This window comes from Borostomias antarcticus, assembly GCF_949987555.1.
Source record: "Borostomias antarcticus genome assembly, chromosome: 10".
NCBI classification, from domain to species: domain Eukaryota; kingdom Metazoa; phylum Chordata; class Actinopteri; order Stomiiformes; family Stomiidae; genus Borostomias; species Borostomias antarcticus.
Window position 1 is genome coordinate 5,105,366 of NC_140243.1, and position 23,917 is coordinate 5,129,282.

At 46.4% G+C, this 23,917-nt stretch overlaps 1 protein-coding gene across 3 annotated transcripts in view; it reads right to left on the reverse strand.

Annotated features, from left to right (window-relative positions):
* Positions 1–20,008, reverse strand: part of pbx1b (pre-B-cell leukemia homeobox 1b) — a gene marked incomplete at its 5' end in the record, with an annotated part of 49,558 nt that extends 29,550 nt beyond the window's left edge. For all 3 annotated transcript variants that reach the window (XM_084443941.1, XM_084443942.1, XM_084443940.1), the window contains 2 exons: positions 18,612–18,685; positions 19,821–20,008. In XM_084443941.1, coding sequence (XP_084300067.1) covers positions 18,612–18,685; positions 19,821–20,008 — 262 coding nt within the window. The remainder of the gene's footprint in view (positions 1–18,611; positions 18,686–19,820) is intronic.
* Positions 20,009–23,917: the final 3,909 nt, after the last annotated feature.

The following is a 23,917-nucleotide window of genomic DNA, read 5'->3' on the forward strand; positions in this document are numbered from 1 at the left end:
CGGCGACGATTACTGTCTCAGGACGGACGAGTCTGAAGTGGCACGAGGCTGATTTTCACGAAGGGAGGGATGTTCAGGAGAAGCTCAACGCTCATCCTAGCTTTTTATAGTCTTGTCTGTGCAGGGAGATAGCAGGATCCCATTGCATTCCATCCATCCATTTCAGAGTGTCGCTGCTCTCGCTGCTCCATATGGCTGATGTTGAGCTCGCGCTCGTTCTTCGCATCCCTCAATGGTAAATACGATGATGAGAATACACATTTGCATTTCCTACCAGAGTGGATGAAACCATCTGATGAAAAATGAATGGGGCTTGCATAAGGCTGTAGACACACGCTACCACACACGTATCCCCACCACCACACTCTCCAGAACTCTCCAGAACACATAGCGAACAACAACCATGATGGGGGAGCAATCAAAGATGAACACATCTTTAATTGAACAAACCACTTGGAGTGTCGCGTTGATTGGTTGCAGATTCTGAATAACTCTACAGTATGGTGTCTGTTAAACAGTGCTAATCCTCTGTCTTCTGCCAGAAGATGGGGATATTTATGTTAGGGGAGGACGATTGAATTACTGTTCTCCCACGTTCAATGTAGCGAACAACTGTTTTGAGTGCATTTCAAATTGTCAACTAACTGTAGTACATGTTGGTTTTTATTAAAGAGTTTATTCATATTCATTGGTAGCTTCATGGAACAATCATTAAAACACGTCAGTTTGCCACCATAATTCAGTCAAGAGAGGCATCGGGCTGTTCCTCAATCAAACTGCAGCTCAATCTTGCCACAAGTCTGAGAGCTGTGACCTCAGACCAACTACAGTATTACATCAATGATATCAAAACTTAATTGCAATTAGTGACAGCCACAATTCGGATAGTCAATGGATGGAGTTTATATGACTGTTGTTTTCTTCAGCCAGTGGGGTTTTGAATTTGTAAGAACCACCCACAGCCTTAATGAAAAAATAAACAATGACATCAGATCAAAGCAAGAAAGATTCCTATATCCTCCAGGCTCAACACATCCACAACATAATTACATCTTACAATATTGAAAATAATGACGGAAAATAATGTGGGATCCTGTCTCATGTTTTGGTTTCCCCATCATTCATTTATCTCTCCCCCATAGTCAGCAGGACGGAGCACAATGGCGTCTGTTGTTAATGTTAGTTTGTCAAGTCAATAAGTAACGTTTCAATCAGGGCCATTTGGACTTCATTAGGGTTCAAACCGCAGCTCTCGCGCATCAATCAAAGGCAACATCATGTGCAAATGTGTCCCCTGTTTAATTGTTTGCACGCAGACGTTTTTTTTTCCCTGACATCCAGTGACAGTGCTCGCCGTGATGGAAAACTGCAGTGCAGCCCACAATGCATCATTCTGTTTGAAGAGAGGAACGTCTGCAATATGAAACCCATATGGATGTTGCACAACCCCTTCCAAGTTTCCAACAAAAATAGGATCTCCCAATAAGCGGGAGGGAGAAAGTGATGGAAAATTGTCACCGGCTCTCTTCTCTGTGGGGATCCGCGTTGGAGGGAAGTGAGGTTTGGCGAGGGCTACGCCACTGTCCTGTGCGTGTGTCTCTCTCTCCTCTTTTTCCAAGGATAAGTTAAAACAGAGAGCCGAATCCGATCTTTAATAATGTAGGGAGAGACTGCAGGGTACTCGGGCCAGGCCTTCCTGATGTAGAGGAGAACCTTTAAAAGATGCATGGATGTCTCCCCAGGGTGTGTGTGTGTGGAGGGGGTCACAAAGCCCGGCCTCTCTATACTTAAACATTATGTGTGCATCCTCTTAAGGGAGACGACCTGAAAATGCTCAGTGGACCATTAGTCACCACAGAGCTGAGGCTGGGTTAAGTCAATAGTCATGTTCCCAAAAAATCAAATATATTTACATCGACTTTTAACGCAAGTCATCTGGCTGACACGCTTATCCAACGTGACGTTCGCGACCGCCACAGTTTAATACGTCCAGAGCATGGGAAGATGACAGTTAAGTTAGCGAGCACTTAAGATAAAGACTACATTAGCGCAACGGGGATTCCAGCCAGCGCAGATGTCTCGCTTTTACCGCAAACATATACGGCCTGTGCTTGCGCTGTTAGCCTCGGCCTGTTTCACTTGATCTTGGCTGTGCCTTTAAAATGTAATCTCTGACTCAGATGTATCGGTTTCTCCCTCACCCCGCCATTAAGGCTGGGGCCTAAATTATTGATCCCCCGCCTTCATCAGCATAGCAGTCACGTCCGAGCGCAGGGGATCTAACTCTGGCTGTGTCCCCACGCTCCAGCCACTGAAATAATTAGGAGGAATTCTCATTAAGGGAGAATGAAAGGTTCGGCGAGGGAGAGAGGAGGCGGGAGAGAAGCCTGGGGGGCATTCTGGGTGTTTAATGTCTCCCCTTGGGCCTCCCGGGATCTTTCTGATCAAATCCTGAGGCTGTGTCTAAAGATGACAGGCCTTACCGCAGGAAAATACACACACGCAGTGTGGACACACAGCTATGCACAAATAATACATCAAGACAGCCAAGGACGGGGAGAGACGCATAAATAAAGATGCAGCGCAGCACTATCAAATTAATAATGAATTGTGAAGGTTGAGATCAATAACATCAGCACATTGGCTCAGAGAGTATTGATATGACAGAGAAAAGAAGGGCTTCCGAATATGTGGGAAAAAAAACAGAGCAATGTGAATAAGAGCATCCCCTCTTCTGTATCCTTTTATTTCTGCCCCGGCAAGAATCCACAGGGGTTTCCCTCATATGCATGCTGCTTATGAATGCTTCAGAATATCTCAAATTCAAATTCATTCATGGTTATAAATATATATAACAGTGTCTCACTGATGCACCATGGGAGTAAATATACAGTGTGTGTGCGCGCGCGCTTGTGCGTGTCTCACCAGCCACAACAATATACCAGCTTGTAGTTCTTGATGTGCCACCACCCGACACATATTAGCCCCAACATTGCGAGGTCTAGATAAATGGTAACGGTTTCACCCCCCCCCCCCCCTCAACCCACCCACCCCCCCACGCAAGAAAGGCACCGACAGGAAAAGCACATTCTACAGTTTGTATTACGTTCTTGCCCAAATGTGTTTTGCAACGAGCAGTGAACCCACCAATGAATCTTTTTTTTTGTGTGCGCGCACGTCACATTGCGCTTCCGCTGTGGGCTCGCCACACGCTGTGACTCTCCTGTGCTTCCTCCTGACTAGCTCGGAGCCAAGGCCACACCCCTCGTTAGTGGGGAGGGTTCATTATGCAAATGATCCTGCTGGAGCGGTATCAACGAGGCGCACGCTCGCCGTTATCGTCCTCCGCCGCCGGGCCTCTTCCCCTCCCCGATCGCTCATACAGCATCATGGCCTAATAGCATCCCATTAACATAATTGCCAGCACAACTAGTGTTCCGTGTCTCGGAGCCACTCTGCTGCTCTGCCAACCGAAAGAGAGAGAGAGAGAGAGAGGGAGAGGGGGGGGGGGGAATTTAATTAAGCCAAAGCAGGGCCACTCCCTCTCACCGTAAATTTGTTTTTTTGTTGTTGTTGGGGGGGGGGGGGGCTCTACGAGGGAAATGGGGGGCCGTTTTTAGGAGACCTTAAGATGCTCCCCCCCCCCCCCCCAGCTCCGGTGAAGCTAGCATGGCGCTCAATATTCCATTGATGAGCTCGGAGCAGCGGGCGCCGGCATCGCATCCGCACCCAGTCTGCCAAGCAAAATGAAAACCCCATTATTTTTTAATTAATCCTTAATTAAAATATATTACGCCGCTGTTTCCGCAAATCTCTCCTAATGTGAGGAACCCGGCCCATTCGAGGATTCTCGCGTATCTGTAATTAACGCGGCACATTCCTTTAGTCTAACAAGCCATGGGCATGGGCCAAGGTGATCCGTGGCACCTATGTACTGTAATACATTGATCCCCTGCCTCACTGGTAGCCTGGGTGGTATGTCCACTGGTTACCAGTGAGGCACTGGGGTGGAGGGTCTTATCTGTCACAGGCATTGGACACACAGCTACAGTTAATAGCCTCCCCTCTTGCCAAGATACAGCATGGCCATCTTGTCATCTTGCGCATATACCGTCCGCCCCGAGGCTGAGGCCAAGCCATCCTGCTACACTGTGGTGGTAGTAGTGCGGTAGCCTCAGAGGTCTACCCCTCAGTACTGTATGTGGTTCCTAGGTGCACGCACCCCCCCCCCCCCAAACCCCTCCACCTCCACACAGCAGAGAGACATCATCATTTGCTTTGCTCCGCCTCCGGGCGGTCTTTACCACGCCCCCAGCTCTCCTCCCAGTGGAGCCTGTGCTGCACTGATGAATTGATTGACACCATTTTCCATCTGCTGGTGCTGTCAGAGAGAGAGAGAGAGAGACAGAGAGAGAGAGACAGAGAGAGAGAGAGACACACACAGAGAGAGAGAGACAGAGAGAGAGAGAGAGAGAGAGAGAGAGAGACAGAGAGAGAGAGAGAGAGAGACAGAGAGAGAGAGACAGAGAGAGAGACAGAGAGAGAGAGAGAGAGACACACACACAGGGAGGGCTCGTCTCTTCAGACGCCCCAACATCTCTGCGGTCATTTTCTGAGTGGAACTCCGCAGGGAAATGTTCCAAAGACATCCCAGCGCTAGCCTCATTTAGCAAACACGAGGGCCAGAGATAGCCACCCCATCACAATGCACAGTGCACTTACTTTTACAAATATCAGACCAATTCTCTAACTGATATTGCAACAATAGCCCTTTTCCAGCCTGTACAGTAACGGGGTGCTAGCTCCCTAGAGGTAACGCTGTTCTATAACCTTCACATCCACGTTTGAGTGAGAATGCATGCTGCTCCACTTACTCAGAGCTCAGTTGCACATCTACCCTGGTTACGCTCATCACAATGACAACTAAATAACCACAATTAGCAATTACGCCGGCACACTTATTGCTGATGATTTAATTTGCATAACTATCTGAGACACACAACTGTTGGACACAACTAGCTGCTTTTCATCGTCAAATGACTGTGACGATAAGTGCAGGGGGGCAGAAATAAAGGTGAGGTTAAAACTGGGTTGACTACTGAACAAGCGCCACTGTACTGTAGTGTACTGTAGGTAATGGCATGGCTGTCTCACATCTCTCGTGTTGCTTTTGATGCTCAGCGGAGTCGCATGCAGCTTGTGTGGCTCCTGCATTAAAGATGTGTGCTGTCTGTTCCCGGGAAACACACCCAACTCCTGATTCTCTTTCCTTCAGTCTCTCAGTCCACACAGAGACGATCCTCTCTTCCTCCTTCCACACAGAGACGATCCTCTCTTCCTCCTTCCGCCACGCTGCCCTCCCCACTGGTCAGCAGCCTGGACACACCCTCTCCAGCCCGCCCCCGCGGGACGCAGCCGGCACCCTAAACAATGTCAGGGTGTGTACACACACACACACACGCACGCACAAACAACCCCCCCCCCCCCCCTACCCTCACACTCACACATGCACACACACAAACAACCCCCCCTCACACACACACACACACACACACACACACACACACAAACAAACCCACACACACACATACAAACATACATACATACACACACATGCACTGAGCGCTCCCTCTCTCTCTCTCTCTCTGCTTTCCCAGGCTGTTTTAATTTGACACCTTGAGCTGGGGTAACGAGGAGGGGAGCGAGCAGCCGCAGTGGAATTCATTAGGAGCCCCACTGCAGGGTCCTGCTAGCCGCGTTAATGACATGGGAGGATAGGGAAAGGAGACGGGCCAGACGCACCATGAAATAAACATGAGGACTGTCAGCCCTGACAGGAGAGGCTGAGGGGACAGAGTCATTTGGGCCGAAGACCTTCAGCCTCTAAGATCACACCAGACAGCTTACGGACCCAAACAATATTTCCTGGGGATACTTTTTTTTTCTTTCTTTCTTCTACTTCTTCTGTTTTCTTACTGGCACTTAAATTGGGATTGATGGCGCACGGGCGTACGCGTCTGTGTGGCGTGCGCTTGCGAGTGTGTACTGTATACATGCAAACACTCCGTCATTGATCCTCACCAGGCTTCACGTCTCACCCTCTTCGTTAAAAAATATCCACCGCTTTCCGCCCCGGCAACATTCAGATACACGGCTTCAATTTAATAATTTATGTCACAGATCCACCATTCAAACTGAAATCTTAATGTGCCTGGTGAAGGGCATTAAATATACAGCGATCTTTGTCTAGCCACCACACCACAGATCAATTCAAAGGACTCCTAAAATAATATGTGGTGGGGCAAATGGTCGTAGTAGCCACAGAGTAGGAAGATGTGAGTGTGTGTGTGTGTGTGTGTGTGAGTGGGGGGGGGGGGGGGCATTAGTCATTTTGATGCCCAGTATTTCATGTCACCTCTTTGAATAAAAGTGTCATGCACTGGCAGTTAGAACAGCAGGCAAATGTGGACATAAATTGCCTCTAAAACGTTAATCTTTTGAGGGTGCTTGTCCCTCCTTAGAAAGAGACGGGTTCCAAAAAAAGTTACAAAAAATAAATATCTAAATTCATGCACTTGGTGTCCATTTGACGAATCGGACTGCCAAGCTTAAGTGCCTTCCACTGGCAGTTTCCACAATGTCACTATTTGCTTGAGACTGGGATTACCATCACAGTCACCAGTAAGATGGAATACAGCGTCCATAAGACTGGTCTTGAAGACTGTCAAGGAGATGGGGAAATTTACATCGTGCAATATCTATGCCACCGATTATACCTGGGTGTAAAGCCTTTTTTGAAACCAAATTCCTACATAGACAAAATAAGGCCAACCGGTCAATCAGTCAGCCAGTCAATCGGTCAGCCGGTCAGTGAGTATGTTCTGCCTGTTGTTGATGCTCCATATCTGACATGAGCAGTCAACGCAGACAATGGCTGACCTCCGGCGTCTCCTGCTATGGTGTCTGTGAATGGGCGACGGAGATCAGCCCTCTTTCCAAGTAGCTCAGTTTCAAATGTGTGGCGCCGTCGCGGCAGGCATCTGCCTGGACGACCGAGGGGGTGGGGGAGGGGGGTCCTGTCTCACCCCCCCCCCCCTCCCTTCCCCCCTTTGTGACGCAGGGGCCAAAGCTGGCCTGGCTGTCGGGACAGACCTGAGACAGAGATGACAGGGCCGGTGACGAGGTCCAGGCTGCGTGCTGAGCGCTAGGCTACGCTACCCTGCCGTCCAAGACAAACAAGCCTTCTCCATAGCTAACAGGCCGGGCTTGGGGGCCTGCAGAGCACTGCTTCCACTCACGGAAATAGATCGCAGGTCTCACAGAAATACTCTAAACCTTTACAAAGGTGTGGCCCTAAAAATACGCCAGCCTTCACCCTTCCCCTTGTCAAGTGGCTTCGCTCCCCTCTTTGTCAGCAGGGTCTGCGTGTCCTCCAAAACCCTCCAGTGAGCTGAAATGGGCAGACATCCCAGAGCCAGCCTGTTAGCCTCTCAGCCCCCACCCGGCCTGGCAATTCGGGAGATACCGCTCTCCATTTTGACATCTCGTCTCTGGTCCATACGTTACACACAGCCGTCTCTGTGTGACCTGGCAGACCTGTCCTAATTGTTACCAGGCAAGTGTTAAGACGTTCAAACGAGAGCTGCTGATAACCCTCCTTCTGAGGCCGCTGACTTTGTCTCAGGCGTCTTCACGGACGACGTGGATTTGATGAGAATTGCTTACCGTAGCGCCAGGACGGACAAGATCTCTTTGTTTTTTGTGTATGTGCAGCTGAAGCGCACATTAGCAACAACACTGGTTGGTGGCGGCTGGATATGTGAGGAGTGGGACGCTAAGGCAGCCCAGGCCTGCACCCTGACCACAGCCAGTGGATATGACAAATTGGCCTAGTTTTCCTTTTAATTAATCATGCTTTGCAGACAGCTACCTGGGCCACGCGTCATCATTAGCTGGGAGGAGAGGAAGACCCCGTCCACACATGATAAGAGGAGGACACACCTCATTAACTCTTTTTTTCTCTGTTTATTGCGCTTTTACAGAAACACAGTAATCACAGACACAATATTTTCTAGGCTGCAGCGTCATCGTAGCGTGTGATTTGATTTGTTTTGTTTTGCATAGCCGAACAAGTCAGTCGGGGTATACATTTCTCACTGATACGGGGGGGAACGCACGTAGAACATTGTTTCCAAATATGCCTTTTGATAGGGGAACAAGTCACAATCTTGTGCCATAGAATATTACTTTGGTCAAAATGGAGTACTGGATTAGAATGAGTGTGTGGTAGCTCAATCATCCATATCAATCCCCTCACCAACCTTAGCCAGACATTGTGCAACATTCATATTATGAATTATGAATCTATTGAATGAATAACCCGAAGTGAGACAGGCATCAGAGAAATGCAGTCGCGGCAGCAGAAGTCATTGTTCCATCCAGGCTCTCCATCAGAGCAGAGAATGCTCTCCAGGTTTGAGAGGCCCATCAGTGATTGACAGCTCCATCTTTATAGTGGCCATCCCGCAGAAAGGCGGGCGAAGAGGCCATTCCCCGCCCCCACTGAGGCAAATGTGCTCCGAGACCCGTCACAGGCCGAGGAGATAAATTGGAGGAGCCAAATCAATCATCTTAGCATGTGCAAAATAAATCTGTTAAGTCCAAGCCTTCTCCAAACCGCCGCCAACAACATCGATGCGGGGAACAATTCTTCCGACGATCGCCAGCTCGTCCTTTATGCTGGGTAATATTTGCTGATTGCTCTCATGCATGCTCAACTTTTAATTGGGCCCATATACTTGTTTATCATGGCCATTAAAGGTTATGGCCAAAATGATCTGTCAAATGCCATCTGTTCAATGCTAGCCCATCACGGAGACATTTTAACAACGACTAGCTACCCATATAGTATGTGTACAGTTTTCTTACCTTTCTCATAAAAGGATACACTACGGCCATAAACATTCCAATAAACACCTATCTAAGATCACAAGCAGCCTATAGAACAGGCGACCGTTTGAGACCACGTTTATCAGATGGGTAAGTAAACAGAAGTGACGTCTGATGTGCTGGTGTTAGCCTGCTCTTCCTCCTCACATGTCTCAGCCGTGACGACGAGGACACGCTGGATAATTTACTATGCTCAAATGAAGAGATATGGACAGGGCAAACACTCTGCTCCACCAGCTTGGAGGCTTTCACCAATTCAAGATATACGAGATTTCAACAAGATATACGAGATTCCGACCAGAACATACTAGGAGGGAGAACGAGTGAGAATGTAATGTTAAAGCTTTATCACCGATCGCCGGAAGAGGATATATACTGTACAGTCGTGGGAGACAATGGCCTCGTAATAGCCGGAATCAAAACAGATGAAGGCGCACAAACCAACTGCTCGGCAGCATGTGCTGACATAGTTAAAGATGAAGAGGAATGCGGCTGTTAATATTTCATGAGCACCCGTTCTGACACTGTGCTGTATCTCTAATTTGTAAGGCAAGCAAGGAGAGAGAGAGAGGGGGGGGGGGAGTGAGGAGAGAAAAAGACAGAGTGATGGGGGGGTAAGGAGAGAAAAGGCGGGTAGAGAGAGAGAGAGGGAGAGGACACAACCAAGATAGAGATGGAGAGGAAGATAAAGTAAAAAAAGAGCGAGGGTGTGTGAGAGGAGAGAGGAGATCGCTTGGACACGTACGGAATTGGATGGTGGCAAATTTGGACGCCAGCATGGTACACAGAACATTTGAAATGGCCCATTTAACAGCGGCGTACTGTACTCCCAGACGACGGCGCCATTTGCATACTTCCTATCCGATGAAGATGGATGGTGGAAATCAACGTCATTGAGATGAGCATTTTATCAAGGTTACACTATCCCCCAAACTCCTAAAGCCTCTTTATCTCGCCTCTGTTGTCAGAATATTAAAATTGTCAACACAATCTCTTTAGAGCAAAAATGGGAAACATCGCAGAGGCAATATGAATTTCAGGGGAACTACCAACGATAATATAGTCAACTGACACCTTCTATAGATTAAAAAAATAACAGGATTGATTTCAGTTCTTCCCTCAATGCAATTATACAGATTTTAGACAAATCCCATTGAACATGAAAAGCTACAAAACTGTCACAGCATGTGTGATGTGTCATGTGTCATCACGTGTCACGTGTCATCACTGTGGCTCAGGAGGTAGAGTGGGTCGTCCAGTGATCGTAGGGTTGGTGGTTCGAATCCCGACTCCTCCTGTCCACATGTCGAAGTGTCCTTGGGCAAAACGCTGAACCCCAAATCGCTCCCAATGAGAGGGCTAGCATCTTGCATGGCAGCTGCCGCCATTGGTGTGTGAATGTGTGTGTGAATGGGTGAATGAGAGGCCATTAAATAGGCCTTTTATCCAAAGCGCTTTACAAGTGCAGTCCATTTACCATTCATGTGGTCTTTTGACAAAATACAGTACCATAGGAAATACCACAGCTCCAAAATCACATGCCAACTTCATCCTAATTAGCTTTCCAGTGCACTGATTTCACATTTAGTGTACAGGCATTATACGTCCTTGATTAGGGTACGATATCATGCAGTTGACTCATTCAGCCGATTCACATAGATCCCTCTCTATCGCTCCCTCCCTTTTTCTCCAGGGAAAGAAGTAATTTCCTTTGTCTGTGTGATTAGCCCTTCTACCGTCGTCATGTGGCGTAGAGCTCAACCTCCATTTCAGACTCTCTGACTCCCACCTTGGGGTTCAAGCCTCCGGTCATAAAAATGCCGTGCCAGCTCTGGCGCTGGAGCGAGACCGAGATCTAACAGGAGCCACACACTCAAGGCCGCATGCCCCGGGAAAACTAGGGCCCGCGATGGGCCGCGAACCTGGAGACGAGCCAAGTGTCTCTGCGTACGACCTGTCACGCCACACCACAAAGCCTCTCCAACCAGGAAGTTTGAATGTGACTCGGGCTATCAATCGTCCATCCGTTGTTGAAAGCACCCCCCACCGAGGGTGTTCTTGGGTGTACTGCTCTAACCGCAGGAAGATCACAGCCATTTATAGAACAGGACGTGGACTAACTGCAGCGAGCACAACTATTTCTGGAAAAGGCTCTCTGTGGATCACAAAGAGCTGTCAGAAGTCTCTAACAAGTCAGTGGTGAAATGGAATTGGTGGTTGAGGGGAAATGCAATCAGGCAACAGCTTTTTACACTATGCTGAGCTCTAGGTACAGGCCTGTTAAAAAAAAACATTCAAACAAACGTTTAATAATTGTTTGTTTGGTCTATGAATTTAGACTTTTTATTTGGTCCAAGGCCATACTGACAGAGCGGCGGTACATTTGTTATAATTATTACTGGCCAACAATACAGTAGTACTGAACAGCGCAATATAGCTAACTAGTGCTGACACTACGGTGTCTGAGAAAGGACATCCGCGTCTCTCTTTCAGGCGTGGTTCAAGATGATCTCGAGGATACATACGAGTCATCTGTATCTGCCTACAGCTGAAATACCTACCACCAGACATGTGCCAAACAACGAACCTACAGTATGAACCTTTCCCCCCTCTGCGCATGTGAAATGCCCCCAGTGAATGTATGGGCTCAGGCCGATAGCGGGCGTGTCTCCTGTGCCAGCCTCACCCTGACCCCCTGCTGATGCTACAGCACCCCTCCCCCCCACCACCTCCGTGCCAGCACAGCCCCCCCTCCCAACCCCCCACCCACCCAACGTGTCACTGGTGTCTGCTGCTGGGAAGCCGTCCAAAACCTCCCCTCAGCTCTGCTCCGGAACATTTGTTTCCTTTCAGGGGGCACGGAGCCCAACATGCTCCTTCTCGGTTTTTCCCCCCACTGCCACGCGGCAGGCCGGTTTATTTCGGGCTCTGCAGATTGGCACCTGAGACGCGGAGCTGCCATTGCGCTCGGTGGCATTCCAACACCGCCGCCAGTCGGTGGCACACGACAACACCTTGGCGGTGTGGCGTCCGTGATCACGCGAGAGAGAGACCGGCACGGGTCGTGTCTTGGTCCTGTTGGGGTTTTTTGGGGAGGGATACAGGATACTGGATATCCATCTGCAATAAGTAACGCGCGGGAAATTACGTTTCCTATTATTCACTGATCTGGGTGGATTCTTTTGTTTCGTGAATTAAGTGTGAATTCGGGACCCGGATCCCTCCCAGGCGTGTCTGTGAATAACCGCCCCTCTGAGCGCTTTGTCAGAATGACCCAGTGGGGAGACAAGGAGAAGTAATGAGCAACAGCAGCTGATTACCTCCATACATTAGCTTGGCTAATTATCAGCTATTTGCATAGAGAGCGAACCTTCACCAAGGATAGTTCAGCTGTTTCAGCTGCAGGGAGAGGCTCTATATAGAATTATCTTCTTCTACTGAGAAGTCACTGAACACAATCTGCATCGGCGATGACCAAGTCTGCCGTGATCTAATGTCATCTGCAGATTGGTTGACAACATTGCTGTATTACAGTACAATGATTCCCTTTCATTCAAACGCAGGCGGCTCCTCGGTCTAGAAAGCGAAACCCAGGGCAGCACTCGCATGAACGGTAGAATCATAATCTGATCACTTTGTCGAAATTGATATTATATTGTGTTTCTCTGAATGGGGACACAGATATGCAGCTGTGATTGCCTTGTCTTCTTTCCTCTGAGGGAAATACAAACCCTTTTGGGAGAGACAGAGAGAGGTTTTCAGTTTCTCAGTAATGGGGGAGAGGAATCCATAGTGCTGCTTTCAGGAAAATCTCCTCAAATACGCACACATACTGTAATGCATCCACAATAACACACACGCTGCCTCTCACAATGCAATAGGAGATAAGAGGACAGATAAGATCTTTGACTGCTCAGAAAGACAAAAATACACACACGCACACACACACACAAACACAGACACACGCACACACACACACGCACAGACACGCACACTCGGTGTACTGTAAAGTGACAGAGCAACTGCTTTCCAGTGTTAAATATCAGATGCAAATGAAAAGAGAAAATCTATCATGACTGTAATGTGTCCTGATGGGAGGGGGCACGCTCTGCTTTGTGGAGCCGAGCGGGCGTGAGCAGGGTGATGTATGGAGGAGCTGGATGAGAGGTGAAAAGCGTAGCGAGACAGACGAGGGGTGGGGGGGGCGGAGTGGGAAGGGGGGTGCCGGGCTGGGCGGGAGGCGGGGGGGGGGGGGGTGCAACGCAGTCCCGCCAGACTCCTGAGGGCCCAGGGCAAAAGTGGAATAAATGTTGATTAGTGTTGATTTTGTCCAACGAGCACCAGGCGACTGACAGTGGGACTAAGCTGCAGCGAAAGAGAACCATTAATCTTGGTCTGGTTTAAGTAGTGTATATTAATTTGTGTCATTTCCACTACGTGGAGAGAGGCCTCTCCTTCCCTCCCCCCTCTCTCTCCCTGCCTCTGTGGCAGCCCCGGCGTTAGGAAGCGCGGGCTCTCTCTCTCTCTCTCTCTATCCTTCTCTCTCTCTCTCAGACGTACAGTGAGAGCCTGGAGGTGGCGCCTGCGTCGAAACAGCGGGGGACACGGGAGGAAATGAGATTCCGAGCCCTGCATTAAGGCAAATGAACTCCTGGGGGTGGGGGGGTGGGGGGGGGGTTGGTATGGCAACCGCATTTTGAAAGTGCCACTGCGTGTTCAATTTAATGTACATAGCAAATTTGCGGACTTGATTAAATTCGTAACATATTAAAGAGGGTCGCGGGGAGAAAATGCAAACCAAACCAACAGGGATTGGCGCCATTATAAATAAACCCAGGGAAAGAGAAGCTGAAAGCCAGAACAGTGACATTTAGGCAGCCGTAGCGCCATCTAAGGCATTGAACTCTGCCGTTACTTCAGACTGGAGAATTGTAGGCTGTGCCACCCAACAATCCATTCTTACACTGTATAGTCCATTTACCATTCTTGGTTTATTCAATATTTTTGGATATGAATGAGAATTTTATGAACAGCATCTGTATTTCCTATAAACTGACTTGAACTCACGGCTCTTATCTAGTCATGACTGGCATAACATAGAAATATGAGAGGAGAAACAACTCATCATGGGATAACTAGATCAATTTCCCTGCAAATGTGATGTCACTGTTAATTACCAAATCACATCACAGTAACATTCCTATAATTAAGCTCCTTAATATGATTAACATGTATCAATTAGGCCACTGACAAATTGCATAATTTATAAAGTAACCACGTTGTGCTCTAGCATAAGCATGCTGATGACATGTCATTGCAGTACGGAAGCCCATAAGGCCCAATTCCCCCTTCCTCTTCTGATTCTGCTCTCTATACTGTAAGTCTATATCCCATAAAAGAAATGTGAATCCTTATGATGGCTGATCCAAAAATGCTCATTGTCACATTTTTTCCGTTTGGCCAGAGCTGTGATTTCATGAGCAGAATGAAGCTTTGGTGCCTGCTTTAGGGGAGATGAAGCTTTGGTGCCTGCTTTAGGGGAGATGATGAAGCAGAGGGATTGGGGAAGCAGCTGTGGAGGCTAGCTTGGCGTTTCTCCCCTCAGAAGGCTGCTGCATCAGCACAGTGGAGCCGGGATGAAAGGGAGACAAAAGCTGCATGTATTAGCGTCAACGCCGCGTCCGCCAGGAGACAGAGACGGGAGCGGACGCGCAGCACAGCGCTGTGACACAACACACTGGATGTGAACAGACACGCACACCGCCCCGTGTTGATAGAGCGCAGAATCAACTGTTTCAGACTGCTAGTTTACGTTTGCATTAGCGGTGAACAAAGGCCTCTGTTTCTTGTTGGAGAAGACATGCTCCTGAAGGGACACAAAGGGTACTGTTTAAAGAGAATCCAGTTCCACTACAACCTATCTGTACAAATCAATGGATTTCCAGTTTACAGTAACGCATTCACAAAAAAGCACCACTGAGTATAAATACTCAATTAACTAAAACTAACACTCTAAATTCAAATTGGTGTACATTACTGTGCCAGTATTGGATTGCGAAGTTCAAATGCTGTAACTTTTTGGTGATCATGACGGCTGAGGTAAACTGTTTGCATGACAACATGCTGTGGAGTGCAGAGTAAGAATAGGCAGATGCCAGGCATGTGAATGGACTGACAACTCAATACACTGTACACCCCAAGTAATCAGATATCTGGCTCATTTCACCCCGTCAAATATTACCCTGCTGCCCTCTGTAAAACACCCCATTTTCACCCTTCAAAAAATAACATTACATCACTCCGCTAGTCATTTTTATAAATGGAGGATCCCCCAGGCGTGAAACCGTACACTATTCAAACACAGGCCACAAGAATACTGGCCTTTTGTTGAGGTTGAGGAGGGAAAAAATTAAACAGCGAGTCAGAGCAGCATATTTACTGAGTACCTCAAGGAGCGGTTTTGTTTGACGCTGGTGGAGATTTATGATATAGGTGAAGTGTTTACACTGGGCACGTCAGATCACTTTCTAAATAATTTTGTCAAGTATTTGCTTATCTGGAGAGGCTTTTTTCACCAACCGAAAAACAGATGTTCTGAGAGAAGAAAAAACTAGGAATAGCCTGAAATGACAATGTGGCATTAAATATAGGACTGCAATTTTAAATAATTGAGACCTTAGGTAAGTGAATACTAGAATGTAATTCCAATATGCTAATAGCTTAGAATTTACATTTCATACTACTGTATGTTATCTTAATATAGGACATTGTGGAATCAGACATTAATGTTTGCATAGAGCAGCCTCACATTGATGTGATATATGAGAATATACAGTTATAAATGACTTGAGTGAGCAAAAGGTTAAGGTTTCATTGCCTAATAGCATTGGAGTCAAATTGTTTGGATGTATTTTTGGAAAGTCTCCTGTGCCAAGCCCTCTCATAATAAATATATCTCAGGGAGGGCACTGCTGGGACATGCACTCACACAGACACGCACTCAACTAATACTTTGTTTTTACACCTTATAAACCAAAAACACCAATCTACTAAGAATTCAGGCAACAAATGGCTCAAGCATGATGATCCATAGGGTTAAGTGTAAACCGTACTGTCTATTAGAGACAAAGAGTAACAGAGAGGCAGACAAGGCACACACACACGCACACGCAACCGCGCGCGCGCACACACACACACACACACACACACACACACACACACACACACACACACACACACACACACACACACACACAGTGAAATCCCCTTCTGAAGAAAGACAACCAAAATATGCTTGGAATGAAACTATAAGCAGTCAAGACAAAAAAGAATCCAGTATTTGCAAAGAAAAAAAAAAAGAAGATGGCTGGGTTTAAATAAAGTGTTCCTTCCTTTTCCTTTCCTCTGGGCGTAAGCACACCATCGTGCTTGTTTATACTGTACAATATGTCTGCTGGGCACCGCTCTCCGCATCCCAGAGAGAATACACAGAGGGGGTCAGGAGTTCAGGCCTGGCTCAGCGCTCTGCCTCTGTCCTGCAGGTGCTGTCAGCTGCTCTGAGGACAGCAGTGCTTCTACTGTACCGGAGAACATAGATGGAGGTGTGGAACATGTGGAGTGTTCTGTTTGCAAAATCCAGAGTAATACTGTACATGTATTGGTAAGAACACTGATTTTTTACTCGAGCATTCAAAAGCAACTTTTTTCATTTAACGGCAAAATGTATTCCGGTACACACTTCCTTAAAGTTTTCCGGAAAATCACAAATACAGTATGTTTTGATTATGTTGAACGCAATGTGCCCCAAATAACAAAACAATACCTAGATATTATACATGTATCATCAGATAAAACTCATAGAAGCTGATGAGTGTGATTGTAGTGAGAGAATGATGACCAAATATGCCAAATGGATGTGAAACGTTCATACTGTACGTTTGGAACACTTAAATAGATTAAAGAGAGGACGACGTGTGTAACGCGGACGGCAGCTCTGTGCCGTGCGCTCTGTGCTTTATTTACACAGAAACCCAGCAGAGCTCCCAGGATGAACATGGCTACTACACTAAGAACCTGTCTGAACCAGGGCACGGCTGGAAACGTGTTGGAAAAGCAAGTTTTACATCCTAATCTTTTTAACACTTTGGCAGCAAGTCTATAGAGGGACCACATAACAGTTTGCAGTTCAACAGTTAGTCCAGACTAAGTTAGTCAACTGTTGGAAAATGCTCCATTGAGTTTCTAGTTTTGTAGCAACTCTACACGGGTAGATTTAAATAAGGATTTTTATTTTTCAGGAAAATCTAAATGGTTCCTTCTGAGACTTGTGGCACATTTCAGTGTCCTCTATGGAACAGAACCAGAATCCCCAGTGTACCGGAGCACAGGCATTCAGGGTTGTTATTATGCACCAAATACAGTGTAACACAAAGCAGAAGTGCCCGTTCTCCTGTGGGAGCAGAGGGAGCTGCGCGTTGGGGATTTTCAGAGGTCGTCGACTGAGAGAGAACAGCAAGGGTGCACAGCCAGGAAAAGGTCCAAGTTACTTTGTACTCTGTGTGGAGCCGAACTTTGAATGAACTCAGTGAAACGCCGGGGAGTAAAGCACTATGCATAACTGTGTCACTCCCCCCCACCCACCCCCACCCCCACCCCACCCCCACAATCAAGACAACAGCCAAAGTAGAGGGTGCCTGCAGGCCTCAAAAGGCCTCCTGCTCTCCTGAGCCAGTGGCCGATTCAGGTTGAACTACATGTGGCTCAAGGGCTAAAGGGTTTGGGGGGGGGGGGGGGGGGTTAAACTTCAATGAAAACATCATTCCAGAGCATAATCATACACAAGAAAGAAAATAAACAGGCTACCAGTAGAACACCACTTCCGCAGCAGTGAAGCATGAGCCACTGAAACTTTAGGAGATAATAGAGAAGAAATCTCCTTTATCTTCTATCTAGTCTATTTTCTCTCATGCAGTAATGACTGTGAAATACTCTGGAAGCGCGGCCATCTGCATTAAAGCCACGCAGCGATAGCATCTCAATATCTTACAAGTGCAAATCTACTGGAGTCCCACTCCACACCAGCCTTAGATCAGGATATAAAGGACACGATACACACCCCATTATTCTGAACAGCACTGAACACTATCTGTGCCAATTTCAAAAATGTCAAAGGGAAAAGGGTTTGGGAATGACTTATGCAACCTATGCACTGTAATTATTCTAGTGGCATGTTCTCTCCCCACATAGGCCTACGTGGGGAGTCACACATGAATTATATGGGACACATTCAGCAGATGACACATCTTACACGGAAGGAAAGCCATTCAAATATGGTAGTGTACCTCAACACTCTCCAACATCTAAACCAACATCAAACCATTTCACTCACTTAACATGAGTCTTTAAAGGTACACTGTAGTGTGTAAAGGTGCATCATCTGTTATAACTGGGCAATTTCTCTTCAGTATTATGTGACTGAGAAAACCAACTGCAACAACTTATCCAATGTGAATTCAGATATAAATGGGCAATTTCCCCTTACCTACCATAATCCATTCCAACCACAAGATGTTTCTACCTTTTATCCAAAATATAATTGTATCTCCTCCTGGAAGTCTAAAAAGTTGTATTGCGTTGTCATTAGTAGTAAAGTATGGGCCTACCTGTTTTTTCTTTGATTTCACACAAGACGTTGAAGAGAGCAGGCTTCATTCTGTGGCAATTCAAGGCATGTTTCCTGGAACAAAAATAATGATTTCTAAAACAGCTAAATAGAGTAAAATTACAATTTCACTTTAATGCTCCTATTTTGTAAAAGACAAGATAATCAATCATGATAATTCTGTATTTCATAAATTAGGTTCATTGTAAAAAAAAAAAAATCTAAATACACTAGCCTAGTTTATGCAATTGATTTGCTGGCCTTTTCTTAAGTTTATGAACACTTGAACCAAAATGGCCCGAGAGGTTGTCACATGCTGATGTGATATTGTTGAAGTTATCTTGCATAAAGACACCAATTGTTTGAGTGAATTGTGGCTTATTAGGCAAATGATGAACTCCAAAGGTTACCACTGTTGCATATATACTCTGAAATGTCATGATAATTTTGGTTATTTGTCACCTGGTTATAAACTGAGAAATAGCATAATGCATTTGAAATATGCAAAATATGTTCCTCTATATTTAGGACAAAATGGCGCTGCACTATCTAATAATCATGGTTTTGTTTTATTTCTTACAAATTATAGCTGCATGTTCATATATGTACAATAGCAAATACTAGAGGTTTATCTCTCGTCTATTTAGAGAGTGTTTCAGGGTATTCTGACAGACTGCTCTCGGTCAGCCACGTTGTAAACAGCAGGCTAGCCTATGCCTATTGATTGTTTTCAGAATAGCCTTTATAATGGCTGAGAGAAACTAACAACCTTTAAGTTGTTATAGTTGCCACAAGTATTTACGTTTAGACAAATTCATGAATTACCTACTTGAGATGTAATATTTGTCAAATTGATAAGGTTAATTGCCGTGCTGTCATCCTTAATGCAATGCTGTCCCGAATGCATTAACATGTAGGCTTTTTGCAAAATAGCCTATATAAGACAATTGCATCCCTTTTAAAAACTAATATTAAGAGTACTTGAAAGTTTACATTTTATGTAGGTTATATGCAGCGAGTGTCATGATATGTTTTAAATGATCTGTTAGGTTGGAGCGAGATGATGGGTGCTTGTGCGTAATTCTGTTCCATCAATTAAGCTGGAAATCTTAAAAGCGATACTTTTTTTTCTTGTTGAATGCACATAGTAAGTGAATGAATGTGGAAAACTATTACTGTCGACAATGGAGGCATTTCACGAAAATCTTACCTTGCTTGAGCTTCATCCAGACTTTGGTCTGTGATCGTCATTATTTGCTGTAAAATGTCTCCAATGTCCTGTTTTCTTCCATCGCCGTCTGATCCTCCGGTGGCTTCCTGCATATGTTGTGACAGGCCGGGGTGCCCAGCCATACCTACTCCAGCATGAGAGTGCATCAACCGCGGCTGCTCGTCCATCTCTTCCGATCGAATTCTTTGCCTCACCTCAGAGTCAATCACGCTATTCTGGAAAATCCTTGCAAATTCCGACGCGGAGCGATATTGCGCACACCCAATTCTTTGTACGCTCTCTGGCGCTGATGAGCTCGCAACCGAGAGCAGAATCAGAGGGGAAGAGAAACAAGCCCCTCTCTCGCTCTCTCTCTCCCAGCTGGTCTGAGCTGAATGTGAAATCTGATCTGAAACGCTGCCTTGAGCAGAGAAGGCAGTGCGCATCAAGATAAGCAGACCTCTCAACTACAGCTGAATTCGGACGTGTTTTCCTTTCATGTGGCGCAGTCTATGATCCAGAGACCCAGGACCATCTAAAAGAATAGAAAGTGCCGTAACGAAGGTGGGTTTTATGGGTTATTTCGACTTATTCCATCCGCTTGCTTTTGTTATGTACAGTATGAGGCTGGCAGGCACACAGCGAGGGTATGAGAGTCAGACTCCGCCTACGCGACATGATTGGGAATATAGACCATTTAGCTCCACCTTGAGGTGCTTCTCATGAAACGTCAATCATGACACTGTAAGGTGGGATGCAGTAGTAAGCTGGGGGACGTGGCCAGCGTAAGCACTGGGACAGTTCGGAGTGGCAACCCAGTGATGGATAGAGCCCGGACTCCAAATAAATAATAGCAGCTGACACCAGAGGTCTGCTTCAGTTTTCCCCTCTGACCAGAGGAACACCTCCATTTTCTCCACCGGAGTCCATTTAATTTTCCAGGCTATTGCCAAGGAATAGATTTATCCCACGGAAGAACACTAATCAAAACAATTGGCCATCGCCTTCGCTTATTAAAGTTATTAGATAGATAATGTGCTTAATTAAACATTAAGGGCAGAAGACTCCACACACCACACTGGTGGATTTAACCCCATACGTAGGAGCGACCAGTAATACAACGACACACAAAAGTCTCCCATTCAATAACACAAAATTATTATTTTTATGAGCCGGTGACCCGTGCTGCGCAGCCAAGCAGCAAGGTCTGCCTGAGTGTGTCTGTCCAGGCTGAGAAGTCCCCTTCAGGCCCAGCGCTGCCCAGCCCTCAGTAACACTGCCCAGCCACAGTGGCCATTCAGAGGGGAGGGAGGGGGGGCAGAAGCTTGTTAGTGTGGAAAGAAAGCATGAGCAAACCTACATTTAGAGATGGCCGACACCATCAGTAGTACGCGTCGCTGTGTCACTACGCTGTAACACAATGTCCCTTCATAACACGGTGTTGTGAATGAGAAGATGAGATCAGGTGTCCCCTCTTTAAATCTACCACGCAACACTAGGGCATGACAGGAGGATTTGGATATGTCATCAGTGTCTCATACCGACGAAAACACCAGATTCAAAAAACAACCAGTGGAGGATAAAGCCGGTGGAATATAGAATTCCAACGCTGTTTTGCATACAGAGTTTGAGGACTACTGACAGTGACATCTCCCAGTGTCTCCAGCGGTCCCAGGTGACGCTGCCGTTGTATCCCTGAGCGGGGCGCCTCTCCCCGCATGTGCGCCGGTGAAACACTGCCTATGTAAATTGCGAACGGAATATGTATGATGTATAAGGACGGCGAGTGTGGTAAGTTTCCCTGCCATCTGCTAAGTGGTAAAATAATGAGAATACCTGAGGGGGTCCCTGTTACACCAGACATCCGCTCGCTAACATCTGCCGAGCTCTGGTGGCGGCATACGCATCTAGAAATATAAATATGTGAGACTTTCAAACTCCATAGTGAGGCAACCGAATAAAACGACTGGAGATTGTACTTCACCCTATAGTACATACGTCGCCAGCTGCTACACAATAACATGACAAATACAATGGGAATTAGCCACCGGGTTATTTAAGTGCCCGTATTGCAAGAGAAGAATGTTTACCAGCGTCATGGCAGTGTGTCTGTATAATTTCATGGCAAAATATTAGCCACCCGGATGTCATTCTATGTGATACTGTCACAGTTATTAAAAGTAACAATGGTAACTTCTATCAGTCCTGTCAAATATAGCACCGAGGTGGGGGGACGAGCTGCAGCCGTCGCTCCCCTGCCCCTGCTATGGCCATGTGGTGGTTTGAGGACAGTCATATTTCACTCTGTATATTCACTCTGTATATACACTCTATTTCTTCCCTAACATGACATTTTCTGCATTTTAATAAGAGGATATTCCATTAGACCAATGTGCGATTGAAAGAGTTTGTCCAATGAAGCAGCATTGTAGCTTATTTAACTTTTACTGTACACTACAGTATTACAGTACATAGTTACACAAGGTTTCAGTTCTCTCTCTGACAACGTGAGGGATGATTTTGGGACAGGCAGCTATTGGCATATTGCAAAAGATGGGCTTGAGAAGTTCTATTTTTGCATATCAATACGACACATGAGTTAATGCCAGGCCTTATATCATGTCTCATCTATGAGAGAGCCCCAGCTTAATCACTTAAAAACCCCACTCTGACAACAGGATGTGACAGCAACCAGACTCTCCACTATCATGATCAGCCCTGCATGGTGTGTGTGTGTGTGTGTGTGTTGAATGTGTGTGTGTGTTGACTGTGTGTGTGTGTGTATGTGTGTTGTGTGCGTGTGTGAGTGTGTGTTGTGTGCGTGTGTGAGTGTATGTGTGTTGTCTGCGTGTGTTTGTGTGCATGCGCGTGTGTGTGTGTGTATGTGTGAGTGTGTGTATGTGTGTGTTGTGTGCGTGTGTGTGTGTGTGTGTGTGTGTGTGCGTGCGTATGTATGTGTGTGTGTGTGTGCGTGTGTGGTGTGCCTCTACAGAATCCCTCTCAGAACCGCGGTGCACCGAGCCCAGGAGTGGCTGAGAGTGACTGGAGCTGACAGTGCAGCAGTCAGAGGTGGAACACAGAGCTCCCATGGTGCCTGACTGCACAGACAGAGAGCTCTCTAGTGTGGGCCCCAGGTCACCTCATGTGATGATGGGGTTATGGAGATCAATCCCCCCTTTCATCCTGGATGGCTTTTGGCCTCCTTCACAAACAACACCCTAGGCTTTCATGTCTTGCTTTCAGGGCCATGTCTTCCATTGACTTTCCTGTGTAATAAGCCTGTAATAACTGTAGTGGCAACATGGTTATCCATGGCTGCATACTATGACAATACAGTACATATGTGTTTTAATCACACAAAGACAAATATGTCATTTACTATGGAATAATTAAACATTAATTCAATATGTTTACAATGTATAAATTAGACTTTCACACACATGTACAGTATCACAGGTAAGGAAGTGATGTTTTTATAAACTGCTGTCCATTTTTCCTATGGTAATCAGTTTGATGGTAAATGGTAAATGGACTGCACTTATATAGCGCTTTTCCACCTTAGCGGCACTCAAAGCGCTTTACAATGGCCTCTCATTCACCCATTCACACACGCATTCACACACCAATGGCAGTAGCTGCCATGCAAGGTGCTAACCTGCTCATTGGGAGCAATTTGGGGCTAGGTGTCTTGCTCAAGGACACTTCTTTGATCATAAGTCTGATCAGTAGGAGCCCTCGCTGTGGTGAGATCCTCTTGCTCTCAGTCTAACATTCTATAGGGTGTACGGTGAACATACTGAGTAGCCCCCCTTGGGGCTGTTAATATTGCTACTTGATACATTCCTTCTGAGACAAGGATAAGGCTGGGCCGGTCAATCGATCAGGCGAAGCGTGAGTCATTCATCCGTCAATGTTAACAGGGAATTGAAAGTGAGTCATCCTCAGTCAGTTGTGAGATTCTGTAATTAAAGGTGAGATTAAAGTCGCACTGAATTGAAAAAAGCATTCTGTCCCATTTTGGTTCACATAATAGTGTTCACCTATTCAACGATGTATGCCAAAAAAATTACAAAATTCTACTTTTGTTGTAATCTTAT